Source organism: Furipterus horrens, unplaced genomic scaffold, assembly GCF_987537825.1.
Source record: "Furipterus horrens unplaced genomic scaffold, mFurHor1.1.pri manual_scaffold_4, whole genome shotgun sequence".
Taxonomy (NCBI): domain Eukaryota; kingdom Metazoa; phylum Chordata; class Mammalia; order Chiroptera; family Furipteridae; genus Furipterus; species Furipterus horrens.
The window spans coordinates 75,163,726-75,185,633 of NW_028327174.1; the positions used below are offsets into that span (position 1 = coordinate 75,163,726).

The 21,908-nt window shown below is 38.1% G+C and overlaps 1 protein-coding gene and 1 pseudogene across 1 annotated transcript; both read left to right on the top strand.

Moving 5' to 3' along the window:
• The first annotated feature begins 5,484 nt into the window (after window positions 1-5,484).
• On the top strand, window positions 5,485-10,016 carry LOC150012239 (elongation factor 1-alpha 1 pseudogene; annotated as a pseudogene).
• Window positions 10,017-10,446: 430 nt separating this feature from the next.
• LOC150012240 (neuron navigator 3-like) lies at window positions 10,447-20,821 on the top strand. Its single transcript, XM_090275154.1, has 6 exons — window positions 10,447-10,515; window positions 11,786-11,861; window positions 16,415-16,512; window positions 18,738-18,833; window positions 19,109-19,277; window positions 20,752-20,821. The coding sequence occupies exons 1-6, from the start codon at window positions 10,447-10,449 to the stop codon at window positions 20,760-20,762; spliced, it is 519 nt and encodes a 172-aa protein (XP_090131280.1). The 3' UTR covers window positions 20,763-20,821.
• The last annotated feature ends 1,087 nt before the right edge of the window (window positions 20,822-21,908 follow it).

Consider the following 21,908-nt stretch of genomic DNA (forward strand, 5'->3'; position numbering starts at 1 on the left):
TGGGAGAGATAAGTACTGACCAGATTAGATTACTGAGGGGGCACTTAAGGTATATTTAGGAGTTGAACTGGTTTTTGTTTCTATTAAAATGGAAATTTATTGAAAAGTCTTCAGCAAGAGAGGGATTATGAAGTTTTTCTTTTAAAAAGGTTTTCTAGCTACTGTTGGTAGAACGGTTTGAGGTGAGTACGTTGGACACCTCTCGTGGCTGTAGAGCAGGTGAGTGAGGGGGTAGTTTGAACTGGGACAGTGGTGGTACCAAGAATGGGAAGTGGAAAATGAATTCAGGAATAAACTTACAACTGAAATATCCACTTACTCAGATTCTTGTCTTTGTTTGGTCAACCATCCTTTACCTGGCTCTGTGATGTTCCATGTACTGAATCAAATACTTAAAGCACAAGAAAGGAATGTTAGAGAAGAGTAAAATGCATTGCCTTCATTCTTGATATTGTTGAGATTATGCCTTTGCCAATCTTTATTGGAAACAGAGTCATAGTTGAACATAATACCTCCAAAGACTACTTTTGACCTACGATTACAAGATTTTACCTATTTTTTAAAAATTGGGGATTAATCCAATTCAGATACAATTTATTATCTGGATGCAATAAAAAAATCTGGACTACGTTAATGTTTAATACATCTGCTCTATTTGTGAAAGTCAGTTATTAGGGAAAAACTAGCAAAACTACATCTTGTTCAGAAAAGCTTATCACCAGCCATAGCATAAATTTACAACACAAATAAATACCTACACACATTTTTCTATTGATTATTAATATAACCTCCATATTAGTTGATTAAGAGATACTATGTTCATATTGTTGAATCAAAATAGCACACATATATACTTTGATTTAGCCTTTTGCATTGATAATATTTTTGCAATGTAACAACAATGAATGTTATCATTTTTTTCTTTTATTGATATTAGAGAGGGGGAAGGAAGGGAAAAAGAGAGGGAGAAAAACATTAATGTGAGAGAGAAACATTGATCAGTTGTCTTTTGCACATATTCCAACTGGATACCAAACCCTCAACCCAGACATGTGCCCTGACCAGGAATCGAACAGGTGACCTTTCAGTTTGCACGATGATGCCCAGCCAACTGAGCTGCACTGGCCAGGGCTGTTATCACTATTTTTAATAATAGTTTTAAGAAACCAAACTCTCAAGGATTCCGAAAAATAGCTCTAGTTTTCCCCTCCTTTAAAATTTGTCAGCATGTTACTATCTTAATGGAAAAATTAAAATACTTATTGGTATATACATATATACCAACAATGATAGTGTAATGATAGTGTAATGATAGAAAGATGTATACATATATTTTATACCTTCATGGAAACTCATTTATTATGCAGTAGTCCCTCTCTACATCGCGGTTCACTTATCGCGGTTTCACTGTATTGTGGGATATAAAAAAATATTATATTTAATTATTTATCGCAGATTTTTCGCTATATCGCAGGATTTTGCGGTACTGTATATGTATGTTGTTAACGTTATGTAGGTTTAAGAGTGTAGAATAGGTTTAGGAACATAAGTAGTGTTTATAAAAGTGTGGAAACGTTAATAAGGGAGTGAGAAAGGTTAATAAGGGACTGGGAATGGTTTATAAGTGTGTGGAAAGGGTTTATAAAGCCTCAAAATATATATAAATACTAAAATAAATGTAAGGTTCCTACTTCGCAGATTTTCACCTATCGCGGGGGTTCTAGAATGTAATACCTGTGATAAGTGAGGGAATACAGTATGTTTTAAAAATAACCAGTTAGAGTTCCTTGACATAGGTTATTTTACTGGTGAATAAATCAGTCAGCTGAAAAGCTTTGATTTTATCCCATTATTTCTATGGAGGCATTTTGAAAGCCATATATTAATTTTCAAGTTCCAATGTGATTTTTGCTTAACTAGTGTTCATTAATGCCAATTAAATATAGTAATAGAAATAGCCTAAAAGCAGATTTGACCTAAAAAATAATTTTGTAAACTCTTAGCGTCTCCACTAACACTTAATCAGTTCACTGTAATAAAATTTTAATTTCAGTTTTATTTTTAATAACTATAAATAAAATGTATAGGCTGATCATATGAGGTAAGTAAGTGTCTTCAAAAGGTGATTAAATATAAAATGCTCTCCTCTTCAAAATATGTAACTAGAGAAGCACCACATGCTTTTTAGAAACAGAGAGAGGTGTGTACATGGCTGTCAGTGTAGCGGACGTTGGAATCAGTCCAGTCCCTGGTTGGTGTCACTGGTTTTCAGCTAAGGGACTGTGGGAAAATCATATTTAGTGATTAAATTCATTTCAGCGGTTTACTTAAATATTAAAATGATATGTTCCAGGGTAGAGTAAGCATAGAGTAAAAATAGCTTTATTATTGCCTGTTGTTATTCTCACTGTTATTACTGTTTCAAGTCATCGACAGGAATTAGGGGTATGATGGACTGTTTTCTGTTTAATTCACAAACGCAGTCTTCCCATAGTCTCTCTCTCTTAAGGCTCTTCCCCTCTTGCTTCTTCGACCTTGATAAAGTTAGTTAACCTCTCTGCACTTCAGTTCCTCATCTGTGAGATGAAGTGCTTCTTTTGGCTCTAACGTCGTATGATTCTATGAAATGGAAAGTTAATATATTTGGCTTCAATAACTTTATTTAAATCAAAAATATTAAAAAGACAATTAATTCCCATGCTATTATGAATTTCCATTTCCTCCATGGAACTAATCATTTTTTAAATAAATCATTTTGGAAGTACAGTTTAATCCAGGCAGTCAGTAGAATTAGTAACATAGCATTTTATTTTTGGACAAAACTCAGAACTCATTAAATCACCAGTGCTGCAGTCTTATATGAGATTCCCATTGAATCTTTTTTTTTAAGTATATTTGATTGATTATGTTGTCACAGTAGTTCCATTTTTGCCCTTTGCTCCCCTCTGCCCAGTATCCCCCTTCCCTCCAGCAGTCTCACCCCCCCCCCCTTAGTTCATGTCCATGGGTCATGCATACAAGTTCTTTGGCTTCACCCTTTCCTATACTATCCTTAACACACCCCTGTCTATTTGTACCAAGCAATTATGCTTCTTAGTCCCTGAACCATTTCCCCATTTCTTCCCCTCCTCCCTCCCAGCTGATAACCATCCAAGTGATCCCCATACCCAGGACTCTATTCCTATTCTGGTTTGCTTAGTTGGATTTAATTTTTGTTTTTTAGATTTAGTTGTTGATAGTTGTGAGTTTGTTGTCATTTTAGTGTTCATAGTTTTGATCTTTTTCTTAAGTAAGTCCCTTTGACATTTCATATAATAATGGCTTGGTGATGATGAACTCCTTTAGTTCACCTTGTCTGGGAAGCACTTCATCTGCTCTTCCATCCCAAATGATAGCGTTGCTGGATAGAGTAATCTTGGTTGTAGGTTGCTTTTCATCAGATTGAATACATCTTGCCAGTCCCTTCCTGCCTGCAAAGTGTCCTCTGAGAAATCAGCTGATAGTCCTATAGGCACCCCCCTGTAGGCAACTCTCTGCCTCTCTCTTGCTGCCCCCAGGACTCTGTCTTTATCTTTCACCTTTGGCATCTCAATCGTGGTGTGTCATTGTGTGGTCCCCCTCTGGGTCCAGCTCGCCTGGGACCCTCTGTGCTTCCTGGACCTGTATGTCCATCTCCTTCACAAAATTTGGGAAGTTTTCCTCATTTTTTTCAATTCCTGCTTCCTCGTTCTGCACTGGTTGACTGTTTTTTTCTTCCTTATGTTCCAAATCATTGATCTGAACCCCGGTTTTCTTCCCTTCACCATTGGTTTTGTGTAGATTTTCCATCGTTTCACTTAGCATCGCCTTCACTTCTTCTCTTATGTGTTTGCTGTACTCAAGCATATCTGTTGAGCCTGTGAGCATCTTTATCATCACTGTTTTGAATTCTGCATCTGTTAGGTTGTCTATCTCCTTATCTGTTAGGTTGGCTATCTCCTCATTGCTTAGTTTTCCCACTGAAACCTTGATCTGTTCCCCCTTTTGGGCCATACTTCTCTCTCTTATCATTCTGACCGGCTCTTGGGTTTGTTTGCCTCTGTGTCTCAGGTAGAGCTGTCACACCTGTTACCTTGTAAGGGGCAGAGCCTTAGGGATTCGTCAGTACAGGGTGACCCATTTCACCACGTTGTGGCGCTATATGTGGGAGAGGGGCCTGAGAGGGAACAATGCCCCCTGCCCAGCACTCTCCCCTTTTCCAGGCACCTCTCCCACTTCTGCACCAGACTGGCACCCCTCTAGCTGCTGCCCTGGCCGTGTTCCAAGAGTGGGTGGGTCTGCGAATATTCTAGGATCGTGGGGGCCCTTTAAACAAGTGGACTCTTCTGAGAGACTGGCAGTTTCTGCCTCCACCCCATCCCCCACTGGTCTGCACACTCAGAAGCAATGAGGCTTGATTTTCCCTTTTGCTGGGACCGTGAGCTGTGAGGTCCCCCGAGGAGCTTGGAATGCTCCCCAGGTGTCCCTCCTGACTTTTTAAAATGTGTGACCTGCTGCCGCTGATGCCACCACCACACCTCATCTTCTCCGCCCCAGCTCCACCCCTTCTAGCTGTCTGGATGAGTATTTCTTCTTTATACCTTTGTTTGCTGGACTTCCATGCAGTCGATTTTCTGGAACTTGTGGTTGTTTCTAGTTTTGAGATAGTTGTTCTACTCCTTCTTAGTTGTGGAGGAAGACGCAACGTGTCTGTCTAAGCTTCCATCTTGGCCCGAAGTCCCCAGATGGTGTCCCCCATTGACTCTTAATGCAGATAACCCAGTTAAGTAACACTAATCTGGTTGTCCTCTATTAAAGTTACAAAACCAAACTACATTGAGATGATCTTAATTAAAAGTCATGTTGACTTTTATTAGGCTGCCTCTCAGAATAGCTATGTTTTTATTTGTTCAGAATTACAGCCTTTATGAGCAAATGTGATCCTCTCAATCTGTTGCTAGATCTCCTCATCAGAAGGCAGCATTCTTCAGAAAGCGTTTCTAGTATCAACAGTGCCACCAGCCATTCCAGCATTGGCAGTGGTAATGATGCTGACTCCAAGTAAAGGAAAAGAAAAACTGGGTAAGCCATCCTCATTCATGTGCTTCTGGAGCTCATCACTGCACAGTGAGTCAGGCTTTTTCCTGCGGGGCTTCAGAGATGTGCAGCAGTTTGCAAAGAGTCTCAGTCAAGGGACTAAACCACAGATGCTGTGTTCCTCGCCCAGATCAGGGAGGCTTGGTGCTGAAGAGTATGCTTTAGCATTGGGGCTAAACTTGGGTTTGAATCCCTGATCTGCCACTTAGGACTTGGATTTGGGTTGATTACTTCAACTTTTGCAAAACCTAAATTTCTTCATCTGTGAAAAGAAGATAATCAATACTAACTTTATAGAGTTGTTGTAAAGGAAAATAACATCTGTTAAGTAGATGACTTAGAGTAGGGATTATATTTTGCTGATGAAAGATGATGACTGATCCTAATGATGATGATGGTGATGTTGATAATGCTGGTGAAGATGATGACATGTTGTTGATGATGGGTGAGGAGGTGATAGTGATGATTATGATGATGAAAGAGGAAAAAAAGAAATGGAGTTGGTAAAAGGGAAAAAAGAGACCTTGACTCTCCCCACCCCTGACATCAACAGGGCTTATTGTGTGAATAAAGCTTCACCTCAAAAGAAATCAACTACATTAATGTCTGCTTTATTTTTCTTTACTAAGAGAATATATCAAGACTATAGAAATACACTTTAACAGAACTATACTTTGTTTGCTAGAAATATTATTTATGATGATATGCAATTGCTAAAAAACTGAAGGGAAGATGCAAAAATGTTTAAAAACAATGAAGAATTTCCTTTAATACTGTGAAACAAAGGTAGATTTTAAGTAAATACAACTGCTAATAAAATCCAAAGCATAACTATCAGAAGATTTTACTGGAGTGCCTTCTCTAAAAAATGAAAGAAATATCTTTTTTATTTAAAAAAATGTTTATGCAGGTAATATTTTAAAATACTGACCAGCCTTCATTCCCTTGATTTGTAATTGCACTCTTTCATGTTTCTGCAAGGTGAACTCTAGAGGAAGTGAGGTGAATATAAACCGTGGACAATTTGGCATGCATCTATAGAAAACACCCTACCTTGGCATGAATGCTATTTATTTTGGAAGTAGGCTTTCATACCTTTTTAAAAGAAGATTACCTTGTATGTCTTTTCTTTGTGTCTTTTCATTTTAATCTCAAATTTTAAAAAGAAGTAAAACCGTTTTCTGAACAAAGCTGTAGGGGTTACTAAGTCTGCTTTTTGAATCATATGGGGATTGAAATTTTGAATAGAAAACCACAGTTAATGAAGTGTTAGGTGAATTTGATTTAATTTTGCTTTTTAAGTTGATACTGTCAGCAGGACATGACTTGATTGTAGTGCTATAGTGGCCATTTAAAACAAATTACCTTGAAGATAGAAGCATTGGAAATAAAATCCCTTCAAGGTACTAAGTTTAAATGAGTGCACTGACAGCCATGCCCTTCACCCTGCACTATTTAAAAGCCTCCCTATTTGTATGTGTGCTGCACTGGATTGATACAAGAATAAAACAAAAACACAAAACACGGTATCATTTTTTTAGAGATACTGTGCTGCCACTGTTAATACTCCGATTAAACATACTGACCCCAGGCAGTGGCTAGGATGGCACCTGCAAACTAACGCCCCAAAGCAAAATCCACCAAGTGCAAATAGATGGGACAGGTAATTTCTGTCCTTTTCTCAGCTGAGAAGCTCATTCAAACAAGCCTTTGGGAAGAAGTCCACCAAGCCTCCTTCCTCGCATTCGGACATTGAAGAACTCATGGACTCATCCCTTCCAGCCTCCCCCAAGTTGCCCCATAACGCTGGCCACTGTGGGTCAGCGTCCCTGAAGCCCTCACAGTCGGCCTCAGTGTAAGTCGCTCCCTCTGCAGAACGCTGATGCGTTTTTAAAAGACAGCCTCAGGCCAAGCCTGTCCTTGTGTTCTAAATGTCATCAGGTCGTACTGCCAAAGGGTCTCCACGCCAGTCATTGGCAGATCTTCTTAGAATGTCACCATTTGTGTTCCTTTTTTCATATATTAGAATTTGAGTGTTTCTTGATCTCATTCTCCACTTTTCTATGTTATTACCCTCACTTCTTTTCACTTGCACTTGTCTATGTATCCGTCTAACCGTACATTAAATGCAGGTCACCACTTGTCTAGCCACCAAAGAAACGGCACAATGGCCCTGTGATCTACAAGCATAGATCCCGGTAAAATGGAGTGTGATGCATGAAAGCTGCAAAGATCCAGGTTCTAACCCAGGCAGTGTTCGCTTTTGCTTTTTCTAAAATCACTCGCATGCATTTCAGCCATAAACACCTCCTCTCTCCTTCTGTTTTTGAAGCAAAACTTAGTTTCCTAAAGCCAAACCACAATCCATTTTCGTTAACTGTGTGAGATATTGCAGCATAGCATTTTTACCACCGCCCTCTCTTTGAGGTTATAAGAAAGAATACAACATTGAGAATGTAGAAACATGTGCTCTGATGAGTCTCTTTGTGTTATATACTATTTAAATCAGATTTCCTTGTATGCCTATGACAGTGACGAGCCTAGAACTGTCATATTGAACAGGGCCACTAAAGACCATTTAAGATGCTTGGACATCCTGTGAAATTTCATAACTTACACAGGAAGGAAGAACATAGCTCTAACGTCTTGTGACCAGCAACCTAGTCCTCACATTTTAAATGGAAATGACATTAGTCATAAAACATATTCTTTTGACCTATTTCCTAACACAGCTGTCCACAGAACAACAACCACCACAAACAAAGCAGGAAGGCTGTAGTATATCTGACCTTCAAGCAGCCCTCACTTAGGCTGCTTTTATGGATTGAAATCTGTGATTTAGCTTCATTAACTGTGATCCCTTTAATCAGCTGAGCCTAGCAGGAAAATTATATAACACTCATCCATTATTTAAATGTTCAAAACTAATCTCTGATTTATTTTCTACAATATTTTTATTGAATTTTCATGGTAACTTGAAGCTGGTATCGTGGCAAATAAAGTTATTCTTTGCATAGTTTTATAAAACAGGAAACAAAGTTTTAAGGAGATAATAAATTTGCTTTGAAAAAGAATATTTCAGATGCTGCAAATAGAGATTTAAGTCCCTTGGAAAATGGTAGCATTAAATGTAACATCACTATGACTCTTCAGCCCCATAAGTATCAGTGACAAGGGAATTTTGAGGATCACTATATAGAGTAATAACAGCCTGTTTCATACTTCAGGAAATAGGAAGAAAAGATTAAAGGAAATGATAGTTACTATTTCCAGTTTTGAGCCTGTGAATGTATTACTGCTGGTAAAACTCTTTCTTGCTTTTGTTTTTTTCGCAGCGGGTTTGCCGCCAGAACACAGGTGTCGCGAAAACCACCAGTACTAAATCAAAGCCAAAACGGGAAAGGAAAAGACTCACATCAACATTGTGGTCATTGGACACGTAGATTCCGGCAAGTCTACCACTACTGGTCATCTGATCTATAAATGTGGTGGGATCGACAAAAGAACCATTGAAAAATTTGAGAAGGAGGCCGCTGAGATGGGCAAGGGCTCCTTCAAGTATGCCTGGGTCTTGGATAAACTTAAAGCTGAACGTGAGCGTGGTATCACCATTGATATCTCCCTGTGGAAATTTGAGACCAGCAAGTACTATGTGACCATCATCGATGCCCCAGGACACAGAGACTTTATCAAACACGTGACTACAGGCACATCTCAGGCTGACTGTGCTGTCCTGACTGTTGCTGCTGGTGTTGGTGAATTTGCAGCAGGCATCTCCAAGAATGGGCAGACCCGTGAGCATGCCCTTCTGGCTTACACACTGGGTGTGAAACAGCTATTTGTCGGTGTTAACAAAATGCATTCCACTGAGCCACCCTACAGCCAGAAGAGATATGAGGAAATTATTAAAGAAGTCAGCACCTACAGTAAGAAAATTGGCTACAACCCTGACACAGTAGCATTCGTGCCAATTTCTGGTTGGAATGGCGACAACATGCTGGAGCCAAGTGCTAACATGCCTTGGTTCAAGGGATGGAAAGTCACCCGTAAAGATGGCAACGCCAGTGGAACCACACTGCTTGAAGCTCTGGATTGCATCCTGCCACCAACTCGTCCAACTGACAAGCGTCTGCGTCTGCCCCTCCAGGATGTCTATAAAATTGGTGGTATTGGTACTGTCCCTGTGGGTCGAGTGGAGACTGGTGTTCTCAAACCCGGCATGGTGGTCACCTTTGCTCCAGTCAATGTTACAACTGAAGTAAAGTCTGTTGAAATGCACCATGAAGCTTTGAGTGAAGCTCTTCCTGGGGACAATGTGGACTTCAATGTCAAGAACGTGTCTGTCGAAGATGTTCGTCGTGGCAATGTGGCTGGTGACAGCAAAAATGACCCACCAATGGAAGCAGCTGGCTTCACAGCTCAGGTGATTATGCTGAACCATCCAGGCCAAATCAGTGCTGGATATGCTCCTGCTCTGGATTGTCACACAGCCCATATTGCTTGCAAATTTGCTGAGCTGAAGGAGAAGATTGATCGTCGTTCTGGGAAAAAGCTGGAAGATGGCCCAAAGTTTTTGCAATCTGGTGATGCTGCCATCGTTGATATGGTTCCTGGCAAGGCCATGTGTGTTGAGAGCTTCTCTGACTCTCCTCCTCTGGGCCATTTTGCTGTTCGTGACATGAGACAGACAGTTGCTGTGGGTGTCATCAAAGCAGTGGACAAGAAGGCAGCTGGAGCTGGCAAAGTCACTAAGTCTGCCCAGAAAGCTCAGAAGGCTAAATGAATATTATCCCCAACACCTGCCACCCCAGTCTTCATCAGTGGTGGAAGAACGGTCTCAGAACTGTTTGTCTCAATTGGCCATTTAAGTTTAATAGTAAAGGACTGGTTAATGATTATAATGCATCATAAAACCTTCAGAAGGAAAGGAGAATTTTGTGGACCATTTGGTTTTTTTGTGTGTGTGTGGCAGTTAAGTTATTAGTTTTTAAAATCAGTACTTTTTAATGGAAACAACTTGACCAAAATCTGTCACAGAACTTTTGAGACCCATTAAAACAAAGTTTAATGAGAAAAAAAAACAAACAAAAAACAACTCTTTCTTCTTTACTCTGGATTTTGCCAGCAGTGAACAATTTCTGTACCTGCTAGGTAATATTACTGTTCAGCCTTTCAAAGAAGCATTACTTTTCCTAAAGCTCTGGCTTCCCCCAACCACTGAAGTTGTGCTTGTTCCCGTTTTTTAGGATCTGCAAATGCACGGAGGCTGAGGCAGAGATAATTCTGCAGCCGAAGGGTGAGCTCAGAGAAAAGGAATGAAAATTAACGGATATGCGGCTGGAGGCCCTCAGCTCAGCTCATCACCTGAATCAGACCAGGGGAGCCATGAACCGCATGCAGGTCAGGGCTCACGCACCCTCTAGGAGCACCTGGAGAGATTAAAACACTGCTCATTTTATTCATTTAGTTATTACAAAAAATAAATCTCACTGTCAGCCTTTTTTGGAAATGTACTCTCTTTATTCTGTCTTTGCAACTTGTTTCTTAACACCAGACAGAGAAATCTCAGGTGTTGGAAGTCGGAGTGCAAGCTGGCCAATTGCACACAGACCGTTCAAGACACTTGTACTTGCAGTTGGATTCCTCTGACAGCTGTTCTTAGCGAGGCCACTACGATCCTTGCTTCTTCACTTTTCCATGATTTACCTTTATGTTGGTTTGTTGTTGTTGTTGTTTTGAAATCTGACTTTCAAATACCTTTACCTATTTTCTACTGAAAAACCAAAGTAATGAGAAAGCTATGGAAATATAACTCAAGCCTTCCCAAATGAAAGTAAAAGTAATATAGAATGCCATATGTAAAAGTAAAGCTTTTTTTTCTTTTTTGAAGCATCTGAAGGCTAAATTCAGAACCAGTCTGTTCTCAGGCTAAGTTTTCATTTTATTATTGTAAACCAGTAATCACTTGGTGCTGCAGATGACTGAAGTAAGAAAAAGCTCATTGCTGAGCAGATTCATCTGCCATTGTTTATATTCATCAAAAGGCTTTTGTTGTATTAAAGAGCCTAGTGCCCCATTTTGAAGGAACAAAAACTTTTTCAGATGTTAGCTAGGATTCTGAAGCAATTTGAAATTGCTTTATTTGCATTGTTCTGCCCTGAGTTTCAACTCTCCTTATATTTAGAGTATTAAAAATGTCATTATTTGCTGTGAGATTTTAACAATACTTTTAAAATGAGAAATGTTCTGAAGCCTTCAATTATAGTATTCTTAATTCGAATGAAACCATATCCTGGAAGACTCCTCAAATATATGATATATTCAAGAAATAATATTAAAATCCTAATGCTCAGTGTGTCTGTATTTGTGAATACATGAATATATGTATGGGAGAGAGAGATAAAATATTACTTTTCCTTCTTTGGGAGGAAATCTGTATAATTTATATTTATTTATTTATCATATCACCATATGCTTTACTTAGTAAACAAACTAACTCTGATAAAAGAAGTGACGCCATTTTCTCAATCAAACCTGTTCAATTTTTTTCATGTTTCCCATCTTCACGAAAGAATGAAATTGAAATACTGAAGGCTGGAAATGACCGGTTGAAGGCAGAAACTGGTAACACAGCTAAGCCCGCTCGGCCACCCTCACAGTCCTCAAGTAGCACTTCCTCCTCGTCCTCACGGCAATCACTGGGACTTTCCTGAACAATCTGAACATCACAGAGTCTGTTACCTCAGGTAACACAGCTGCCTGAATGAAAGCATGCCTATGACTTAACGGGGTGTGGGAAGGGTGTGGGTGCAGATACTGGAATTTGGAGAACGTTACCCACAACTCTTCTCACTCATACCCTCTTAAAATGTAAACACTCTAATTCTCAGAAATAGTCCTGTTTCTATTTTGTAAATTTATTCTACATCATTGTAATTTTTAAAGCACATTCCTGGGGAAGAGTGAAAGACTTAGAGGTATGGTTTTTATATCACTTTTTGAGAAATATTTTCTCCATGATTACAATAGGATAAAGAAACTTGATGATCATTGGTACTCATGAATACAATACTAATAAGCCCATGCAGTTTGGTGGTGTTTTAAGTGTACAGAGCCCAGTGGCAAGTGTATGAGGACTAATTCAGAAATTTGATTAGATGAAGCTGCATAATGTTGCTGAGAGAGAACATAATGATGCTAATCACTTAGTCTGAAGATTTATTAACTTTTCAACAAACAAACAAAAAGAACACACTGTATTCTGCTATTGTATCCAGTGGTATTGATGATGGAACAAGGGTTCAGGCTGATTCAATTGCAGACTGAATCATATGACATGATGTTGTCGATATCTGATGAACAAGTCAATTAAAAGTATAACTGCTCCTATGACTTTGAGCCATTTTATGCACATAAGATTTAGTGTAGGAGAGTTACATGTGTATCTGTGGTAATTACAAAGCACAGCCACCAGATGACGCTTGACAATCAGTAATCTGCATGTTCCTGGGTAACTTAGGATTCCATTATAGAACTGAGACACGACGGGTTGCCTTAAATTACACTAAAATATAGAAGATGGTGATGAAAATAAAGAAGAGAACCAGAGACACAGCATGCTAATAATATAGGTGACATTTTAAATCAATCACATCTCTTGCTTTTTAAAAATTCTACTATTAGATCTGCCCTTCATAATGTAAAATGAATGGTCTAAATGTATACTTGCTCTCTTCTTATAAAAGGCAATTAGAAACTCCCTGAAAAATCAGGAAAACATTTATAGCATTTGGTGGGGACAGGGGAGAGAAACTAATCCTGAGACTAAGCACCATGTAAAACAAATACTAGCAGCCAAGACAAACACAGAGAGAAGCCTTAGTAAATGAACTCACAAATCAGTAGGAAAATAAAACTATGGAAATATGGTAAGAACTTGAATGTATGAATTATCTCTAAGGTCCATCCACACTCTTTGAAAGGTGCTTAAAAAGAAAGAACAAAAGCTTCCAATACATAGAATAAGAGGTTCCTGAGAAATGGCCTTATGTTGACTTGGTGAGGAACCTGACAGGCAAGTGCAGTAGGATCCACACCACAGGCAGCAAGTGCCTGTCTGCGGCCTGGGCTTCCCTCCTGAGGAGCGACGACGGCTGGTGCCTTACGGGTGGTGTAATGGCAGGACTCCACTGCCCGCTTCGTGATTTTGTTTTCTCCTAGGGAAATCCAGTGAGGTTGAACAAGGCAAGGTTAGTATTGAAGGTAATTGAGAAAGAACAGCCATGTAAAAATGAAACTAAAATGCATGTCTAGGAAAGACTAGAACCCATAAAGATTAAATATAAAATTAATCAAATTCACAGTTTTTGCGTACTTTGGTATTGCCTTCGTTCTTGCTTAGTGAGTTCAAAATTGAAAATCAGAGAGGCATCCATACTAGGGAATTTTAATAGAAACACTTTCTTAGGTTCATGATTACTTTTTTTTTTTTTTTTTTTTTAAGAAAGAGGTAGGTTGGAGAGAGGATAATTTACAAATGTCCAGTTGCTGAAACATAACTGCAGGCTCCATACATCCAGTAAAGGTATAAGTTTGAAAAGTCGGGTTTATTTTTGTCAAAATTATATTGTAACCAAAATGAGAGGTCTCTTTGTTCTTCCCTTGAAAGTGGTAACTAATTTTTCATAACAAACCTCAGAGGACCCTTAACTCAAAATTGCTGTTTCTATTTTCCCTTGAGTTATTTCTTGGGGTGATCAGCCTGTCATATACTGCGAACAGGGGAAGACCCAGGGTGAGTCACGATGTGCACCTCCCACTGTGAATGGAAATGGAAGAAACAAGTGGAGAAAAGGAATAATAGTTAGAACAGCTATATTTCTTAAACACCAAACACCGGAAGAAAGTGCTTTCAAAGCATTATCTCTTCCAGTGGACACCAACATTTTAGGCACCAAGGACCGGTGTCATGGAAGACAGTTTTTCCACCGACAGAGTAGGGGTTTGTGGGGAGGAGAGGAGGCAGAGCTCAGGCAGGAGGTAATGCCAGGGAAGGTCTGCTGCCACTCACCTCCTGTTGTGCAGCCCAGTTCCTAACAGGCCACAGACTGGACAGTTACTGGTCTGCAAGGGGCGGGGGCAGGGGAGACCCCTGTCAGAACCCTATTTATGCTCTCAGTAACCCTATGGAGCAGATACTACTTGAGCCCTATTGTACAGATGAGGAAATCAAGACTTAGGAAAGTGATTACAATAATTTGTTGAAGACCATGCAATTAGTAAGTGGCAGAGCTAATATCTGAACCCACGTCTGGATGGATCAAGCGCCTGAACTTTTAACTCCTATATTCATCTTGCTTTAAGTAGTCACATACGTGAGAGCCAAAGACAGTCAGTCTTTGTTGGTAAATATTTATCATATTGCTGTCAAGATGCATGTCATATTTTAAGCATAGTTTTTAAGCATAAAATGAATAACATCTTCTAAGGCAAACTTGAGCAGACAAGTGGATCGGAAATGAAGTTAAATTCCTTATTATGGACTACTAGGTCATGTATGATCTGGACCTTACTTCAACATCATTTCATACTCCCCATTCTCCCCTTAATCTCCATGCTACTGCCGTTGTAAACATCTGTCTGTTCCATGAACACACCCAGCTCTTTCATCATGACTTTTGTACTTGTTTGTGTTGACTGGACATCTTTTTGTAGGTCTTCATTTGCATAGCACTTCTGAACCTCCTTGTCTTTCAAACACCACGTCCTCCAGGCAGCCCTCCAAGATAACCTACCTGTCGAGAGCAGGCTTTCTTCACTTATTCTATTTCACTGACCCATGCCCTTTATTTCTTGCACTTAACACATTATGAAATTATCTTGTTGAGAATGTATATTACAAAAGAGTAGAAAACTCGCTTTCCTTTTCACCTTAGTATTTATTTCCAATCCCCAGAATAGTTTCAAATATGTTTTGTGTGTAATAAATACTTTTGAGTACTTATCAACATTTATGAATAATTTAGCAAAGTAGTAAAAAGTTAATTTGGTCATGAACTGTTAGAAATTTGGGTGTGAACTGCTACCAGTAATCCACTATAAACTTCTGAGAAAAGAAGAAAGAGAATTAAGATGGCACTGAAGGAAGTACTTTATTTTTTAGTTGCATAGGCTAAAAGGTGAGAGACTGTGAGGATGTTAATGTGGTAAAATAAATTCCAGTAAGGGAGATTGTCTTTGATGATTAAAAAATTTCCAGCAAAAATCTTCATATTCCTCAAATTCTAAATGTTGTTTTACTCCTTCCTTTGTGACAGTGCATATTCCTACTTATTAAGATAACAGCACAATTTCATTTTTAGAAGCCATTTGATTAAATTGTTGTTTCTTTGATGTTACAATCACAGCCCTTGTTTCTATAAAATTACAGGTAGAGCAGCTCTGTCTTCCTGTCACCAGGCACACGTGCTCTTCAGCACATAGCCCAGTTTCCTTTGTCCACAAAACTATCTTCATATTAAATATGGCTCAATAAAAATACCATTGTCAAAGGAAAACATATATTTGGGATAGTTTGCCTTAATAATTCTCCAATTTGGACAGTAGTCTCATATAATACATTTTGAAATTTATCGTTTATCACATTTAAAGACTGGTACTTTCAAGGTTAGCTAGCTTTATCATGCTTCTGTAACTCTTAGCTGATTACTGGTAATACAATTCCAGTTTTGAAACTATAAGCATAAAGAGTACAGGAGAGTGATGTCAATATATTTCTGGAAAAAAGTATTTCTATGCTACGGCTGAAATTCAATAACACTATAGTACTTATAAATATAAGGTAAGCAGTGATATACCTGGATGGATGCCAAATGCTTGAAAATAATTTCAGTTGACAGTCAATTTCGGCACCTGAGAGTTGAACGTGGATATTTTAGATAGGACTGAAAAATCAGATTGCTTTTCATCTTGTAGCCGAATATTACTCAGGTATTGCTCAGACCGGTGTGTAATAGAAAAGGGCACCCCTTACTTCTTCATCTGAAGACAGTGGCCTGGAACTTGGGGGAAGATCTTTGGAAGCGGAAATAAAATCTTGGACTGAAAACTTTAACCCAACCACAGTAATTCATCTTGAAGGCTAAGGATTTTTAACCCAATTAGGCTGGAATGGGAAGTAGAAAGGCTGAATATTTCTATTGACAGTTATAAAACTAACTCTGAGGGAGAAATCCATGACAGTGAACAAACCTGAGCTCCCGTGACTCTGCTATGTGTGTTTTTCTTTTTAAATTGGTAGCTATTTTGCTAGATGATGCTGGTGTTGCAGATGGACACAAAGATGGACGCAGTGTGAAGATTATAGTCTCCATATGCAAGGGCTACGGTCGAGCGAAGGTACTTCTTTAGCCTTAAGTTCTTTATTACTAAAGGCTGAGTATGACCATGAATCAAATGTATTTTATATTTGAATATTTGTCCTGATAAACATAGTATCAGAAGTGTGTGTCTTGGCTTTACCTTAATATATCATAGAGGCACAAAAGGGGCCAGAAAGAAATGACATCGTCAAGTAGTTAGAACTGTGTCTCGGTACATTGTGTTCATTCACTGAATACGATGTTGATTGCCAGCCACCCTAATTTCTAGAACTTAAGGAAAACACAGTGCTGTCTTTGACATAAATATCTTTTCTAAAATATTCTTTGTGTTTCACTTGTAGAATACAGGTGGTATTTATGATGTGCAGTAACATGTTTCTACAGCTGTCAATTATGTCTTCGTACAAAGAAAACACTATAAGCTATATAAATAAATATTCTAGACACTGGAAAGACATTCTACTGAACTCATTATGATAAATTCCGTTGATGCTACTTGTATGTATCATTTTTAAGCAAGGTATGAGCTGAATAGGCAAGGATTTTGTTTTTTCTGGAATCAAATATTGCCTTCAAATTGACAATGTCATTCTGATTCTAGCTCTTTCTTAAAACTAAAAATAACATTTCAAGCTGAATCTGTAATTTAGTGGCCAGGAATACAAATTTATAAGTTTTCTTTTTTTAAAACAGAAAAAAAATGCTTCAGAATTTTAAAATAATTGAAGTACTTAAGTTTGAAAAAAAGTGAGAAGGCACTTAGGAATTTTTACACTAGCAAATATTCCAAGAATCCCCATGCCATAAACTTTCTGCTTTAGCTTCAGATCTGTACTTGAATTCCTGAAGTGGGTCTTTATGTGAAAGACATTATGGTCTCAGTGAAGCTGAAAACTGTCCCTAATTTAAAAGTAGCTGCTTGTAAAGCATTGTGTGAGTGTTCATTTTGAATTTGTTACAATAACACTGGAAAACAAGTTTTCTTTATTCTCAAAATAATTCTAAAAGAATTATTCTAAAAGGCAGTGTCTTTGAACATTGAAAGTAGTTGTCTTGGTCTTCTTGGGCTGCCATAACAAAATACCACAGACTAGGTGGCGTCAACAGCAGACATTTATTTATGTCCTCACAGTACTGCAGTCCCAAACCAAGGTGCCAGCGATCTGATTGCTGATGTGGGTGGGCTATCTCCTGGAGTTGCAGACCTCCACCTCCTCACCACGTCCTGGCAAGGCCTTTCCTCAATGTGTGTGTTAGAGGAGAGGGACCTTTCTCTGTCCCTATGTGTGAGGCCACTAATCCCATTATGAAAGGCCCACTTCAATGGCCTAGTCTAATTCTAATGAACTCCTACTGTTTCTGTTTCCAAATACCATCACATTGGGGGTTATGGCTTGAACATGATTTTTTTGTGTTGGGGAGGGGACACCCACATTTATTCTATAATAGTAGTAAAAAAAATCACAATGGTTTTGCTGTCAACTTCTCCACTTTTTATGTTAAATGTACTGGCTACTTAGCAGGCTATATCTAAGTAATGGTGATAATCCCACAAAAAAGATAAATTTGGGACCGGTGTTTGTATTGTAAAGAGATTCTTTGCTTGCTAAAATGAGTCCCATACATTACCTAGCAAGTCCTTTTAAATTGTGCATTTTTTTGGTAAACTCAAAATGGGACCTGTTTTATAAACATGAATGTCATACTCCCATGGATAACTTATTTTTAAAGCTGGATAAGATTTGAGAGAGATTCTAAGTTAATAAATGAAAAAAAGACTTAAAAAAGATAACATCACATAAATCGTAAGATGAAGATCTAGGACTCATATGATATAGTTCTATTCCATCTCTGTCACCATTTCCTTCCTACCAGGTGCTTGTCTTCAGGAATGGACCCACTGCATTAAAATGGAAGACTGGTCTCTCCCGGCCCTTACCCTTCTACTGAATAGGTCATGAATCAGTTTTCCTTGACCATACCATTTCATCCAATCTCCTTCTTTCTTGTTTTGTTGCCATTGCTCTATTTTTCTTTGGTTGGTTGGTTGGTTGGTTAGTTTGTTGGGGTGTATTTTATTTTATATAATCCACTGTGTGTATCTGTTACTATAAAACCTATAGGCTTAATAAATATTTTAGTCTTACTCATCACTACATTAATACATTTTAGTAGAAAATGTAGTAATGAGACAAGGCACACAGTTGGGTTTTTACCTTGTTTTATTTTGTTCTTATTTAGGATCAGAAGCCTCAGGCATATTTGATAGGATCCATCGGTGTTAGTGGGAAAACCAAGTGGGATGTCTTAGATGGTGTAATTAGACGTCTCCTTAAGGTAAGTTGAGCAAGATATCCAGATATTAATGTTCAGATATGTTTCATTTTGGATATTTCTCTTAGCTTTAATAGCATAGACATAATTGCTTTTGCTCTCCCTCATTCCAGATATCAAGAAAAGCTTTCTATCTTTATGCTGTTTGATATTAATAATCCTTATATTACCCATTTCTAAAATTCTTGACAGCTAGCTTCATATCCCCATGAGTTTTGTATTTTTTTGTAGATGAGTTGAACCTGTTTTGACTTTCTTTTTTCATGTGTTCCCTTTAGGAATATGTGTATTGCATTGATACATCCTCTAGCCTTGGTCTGAGCGCCGACTGCATTGCTAGCTACTGCGTAAGAGGTTTAATTAGAGCCCATAGCCTAGAAGTGCCTGAGCTGCTGCCTTGTGGCTACCTTGTTGGAGATAATAACATCATCACTGTGAACCTGAGAGGTAAAAACAAAAATGAAAAGGTCAGCATATTGTGTTTTTTAACCCCAAAAAATTATTTTTTTGCAGTTTTTCTCTGTATTTGACATTTGAAAATGATGTTAACTACTTTGATAGTTTGGGTATGAAATGATCCATCTTTATATTTTAAACAGAGAAATCCTACTTAAGACACTAAAACCCAAGTAAATGAAATTCTTTGGATTTGAGGATGTGAAACTCAGAATGTAATTTTGAAAATTCTCTAGGACTTACTAAAAAAGGATGTGATTTAGGGAATTTCAAGTTTCTAAAGTCTCTTGCACTATCATCTTTCATGTAGGGAGGATTCAAAAAATTTATTGTATATTCCAAAGTAATGTATTCATCACCATAATTTTTATTTAAAAATATGTATACCCATTAAATATCCACTGTGGAGAGAGAATTGAAATTCAGAATCAAGAGTGAAAAATTCTATTTTCTTTGTTTTGGGTGATGTGATTAGTTGTAGGCAAATAGAATATCTAAATTATAACTGTCTCCATAATTCCTTGTTCACACATGTTAAAGAATCAGAACACAGTTATATAAACTATGAATTAATAGAGGACTGTGTCAATATTTGATTTTATGATTAAGCTAATTGAGTAAGTAAAAGGAGATACTGTTTCTCTCCTTTCTAATTTCTTACCAAATATCACAGTTTGTATTCTTCAAAAGCTTAAGTGGTCATACAGCTGGGATGTGTAATGAGAGCTAAATGGAAATACAGAGGAGAAACCAGAAGAAAAAGGCAAGACTATAAGCACACACATATGTGTTTGATGTTAATTCTTTACATTTATTAGTTCTTAACTGTATTTTTAATGTGTACACTATGACAGCTGTCCTCATTTCCCCCCTTTGCCTGCCTCCACCCAGCCCCTGCCCCCCTTCTCTCTGGTACACTGTGTCTGTGTCTATGGGTCTCACATGTATGTGCTTTGGCTAATTCCTTCCCCTTCTTTCATCCAGTCCTCCAGCCCCCTCCCTTCTGACACTGTCAGTCTGTTCTTCCATGTATCCGTGCCTCTGTTTCTGTTTTGTTCATCAGTTTATTTTATTCCTTAGACCCCACATATTAGTGAGATCATGTGGTTAACAAAACTACCACCTTCAAAGGGAATAAGATTGTATAATGATGCTTCCATTTATCTTTGGACATTTAAGAGGTAAACATGAAGTGGACAGTGGAAGGAAGCCTGAACAAAGGAAATGGCTTGCTTTTGTGTGATGTTTACCCTACCTTACTACTGGTGTTCTGTCTTCAAAATGGCAATAAATTCAATAAAAAGGAGAAGAAGCTTATGTGTATGGGATAGAATTATCAAAGAGAGTATTTTGCAAGGACGCATTCCTATGAATAACAAAGCTTTGTTGTCAGTTGATGCTATATTTTAAATTCTGGCTTGTGTAGAATAACAAGGCCTGCTGTTCCCTCTGTTTCTTATTTCAGGGTTAGAATAAAACAGTTTGGACAGTTGTGTTTTTGATACGCTGATTCCTAAACCAATTATCCAAAGGTACTTTAACTTGTTGTTGGAGCATCACAGAATTCTACTCTCAGGACCTAGTGGTACTGGAAAGACCTATTTAGCAAACAAACTTGCTGAGTATGTAATAACCAAATCTGGGAGGAAAAAAACAGAGGATGCAATTGCCACTTTCAACGTGGACCACAAGTCCAGTAAGGCAAGTCACAGATTCCTGTGAGGACTGCTGCTATTTATCCAAGTGTCTTAAGTGATTAAGCATGAAGATTGTGTAAAACTTTACTATATTGTACATGGAAATGTATCCATCTTTTTGACTTAAACTATTATCTGATACATGACTAAAGCCTGCTTCATGAATTTGAACAAGATTGCTATTCAATACCATTCAGTTATCACAAGCATTGGGAAGGAAATGACAGAGTCCTTACCCGGTTTCTGTTAGGAAGTATTAGAGTAGAAAGAGGTCCATGCAAAGTGCTATAGATGCAAGAGGGGAAAACAACAATTCCTGGAGGAATTATAGCTTTATAAAAAGTCAATACTTGATCTGACCCTAATAAATAAGTCGTGGGAATTAACTGATATTGGTAGTAAGGGGGATTTGGGTATAATTAGAATATTTCAGGCAGATATTCTGGAAACAGCAATTGCTTACATCATATTTCTATAGGATTTGTGCTTAGGACCCTTTGGATATTAAATAGTATCCCTTTTAATACCAACTAAAATTTCATGTACTGTAATAGTCAGCTTGAACACTCCCAGATTTTAAATAGGCATGGGAGGTTGTAAAAACTAGCTAGTTCTTTCATATATTCTGAGTAAAATAAGAAATCCTAAAAAGGAAATTGCTTATGCCTAAAAGTAGATTTTACCTATAGTTATTCATTGCATTCTCAATTAATTGAACCTCAGTTTCTCTTAGGAAACTGCATGTGTTAGGAACATGAACCTGGGTCATGTTATTTTTCTAAAGGTAACCTGGTTAGCTGATCTAAACTGACTCAATTTCTCAGAAACCTCAGGCCTGAACATTTTCAGAAATAAACATGATCTCCAAGGCATCTAGAACCCATTGGATTTTTGAAAAAAACCGTACATGTAGCTTAGTAGACCG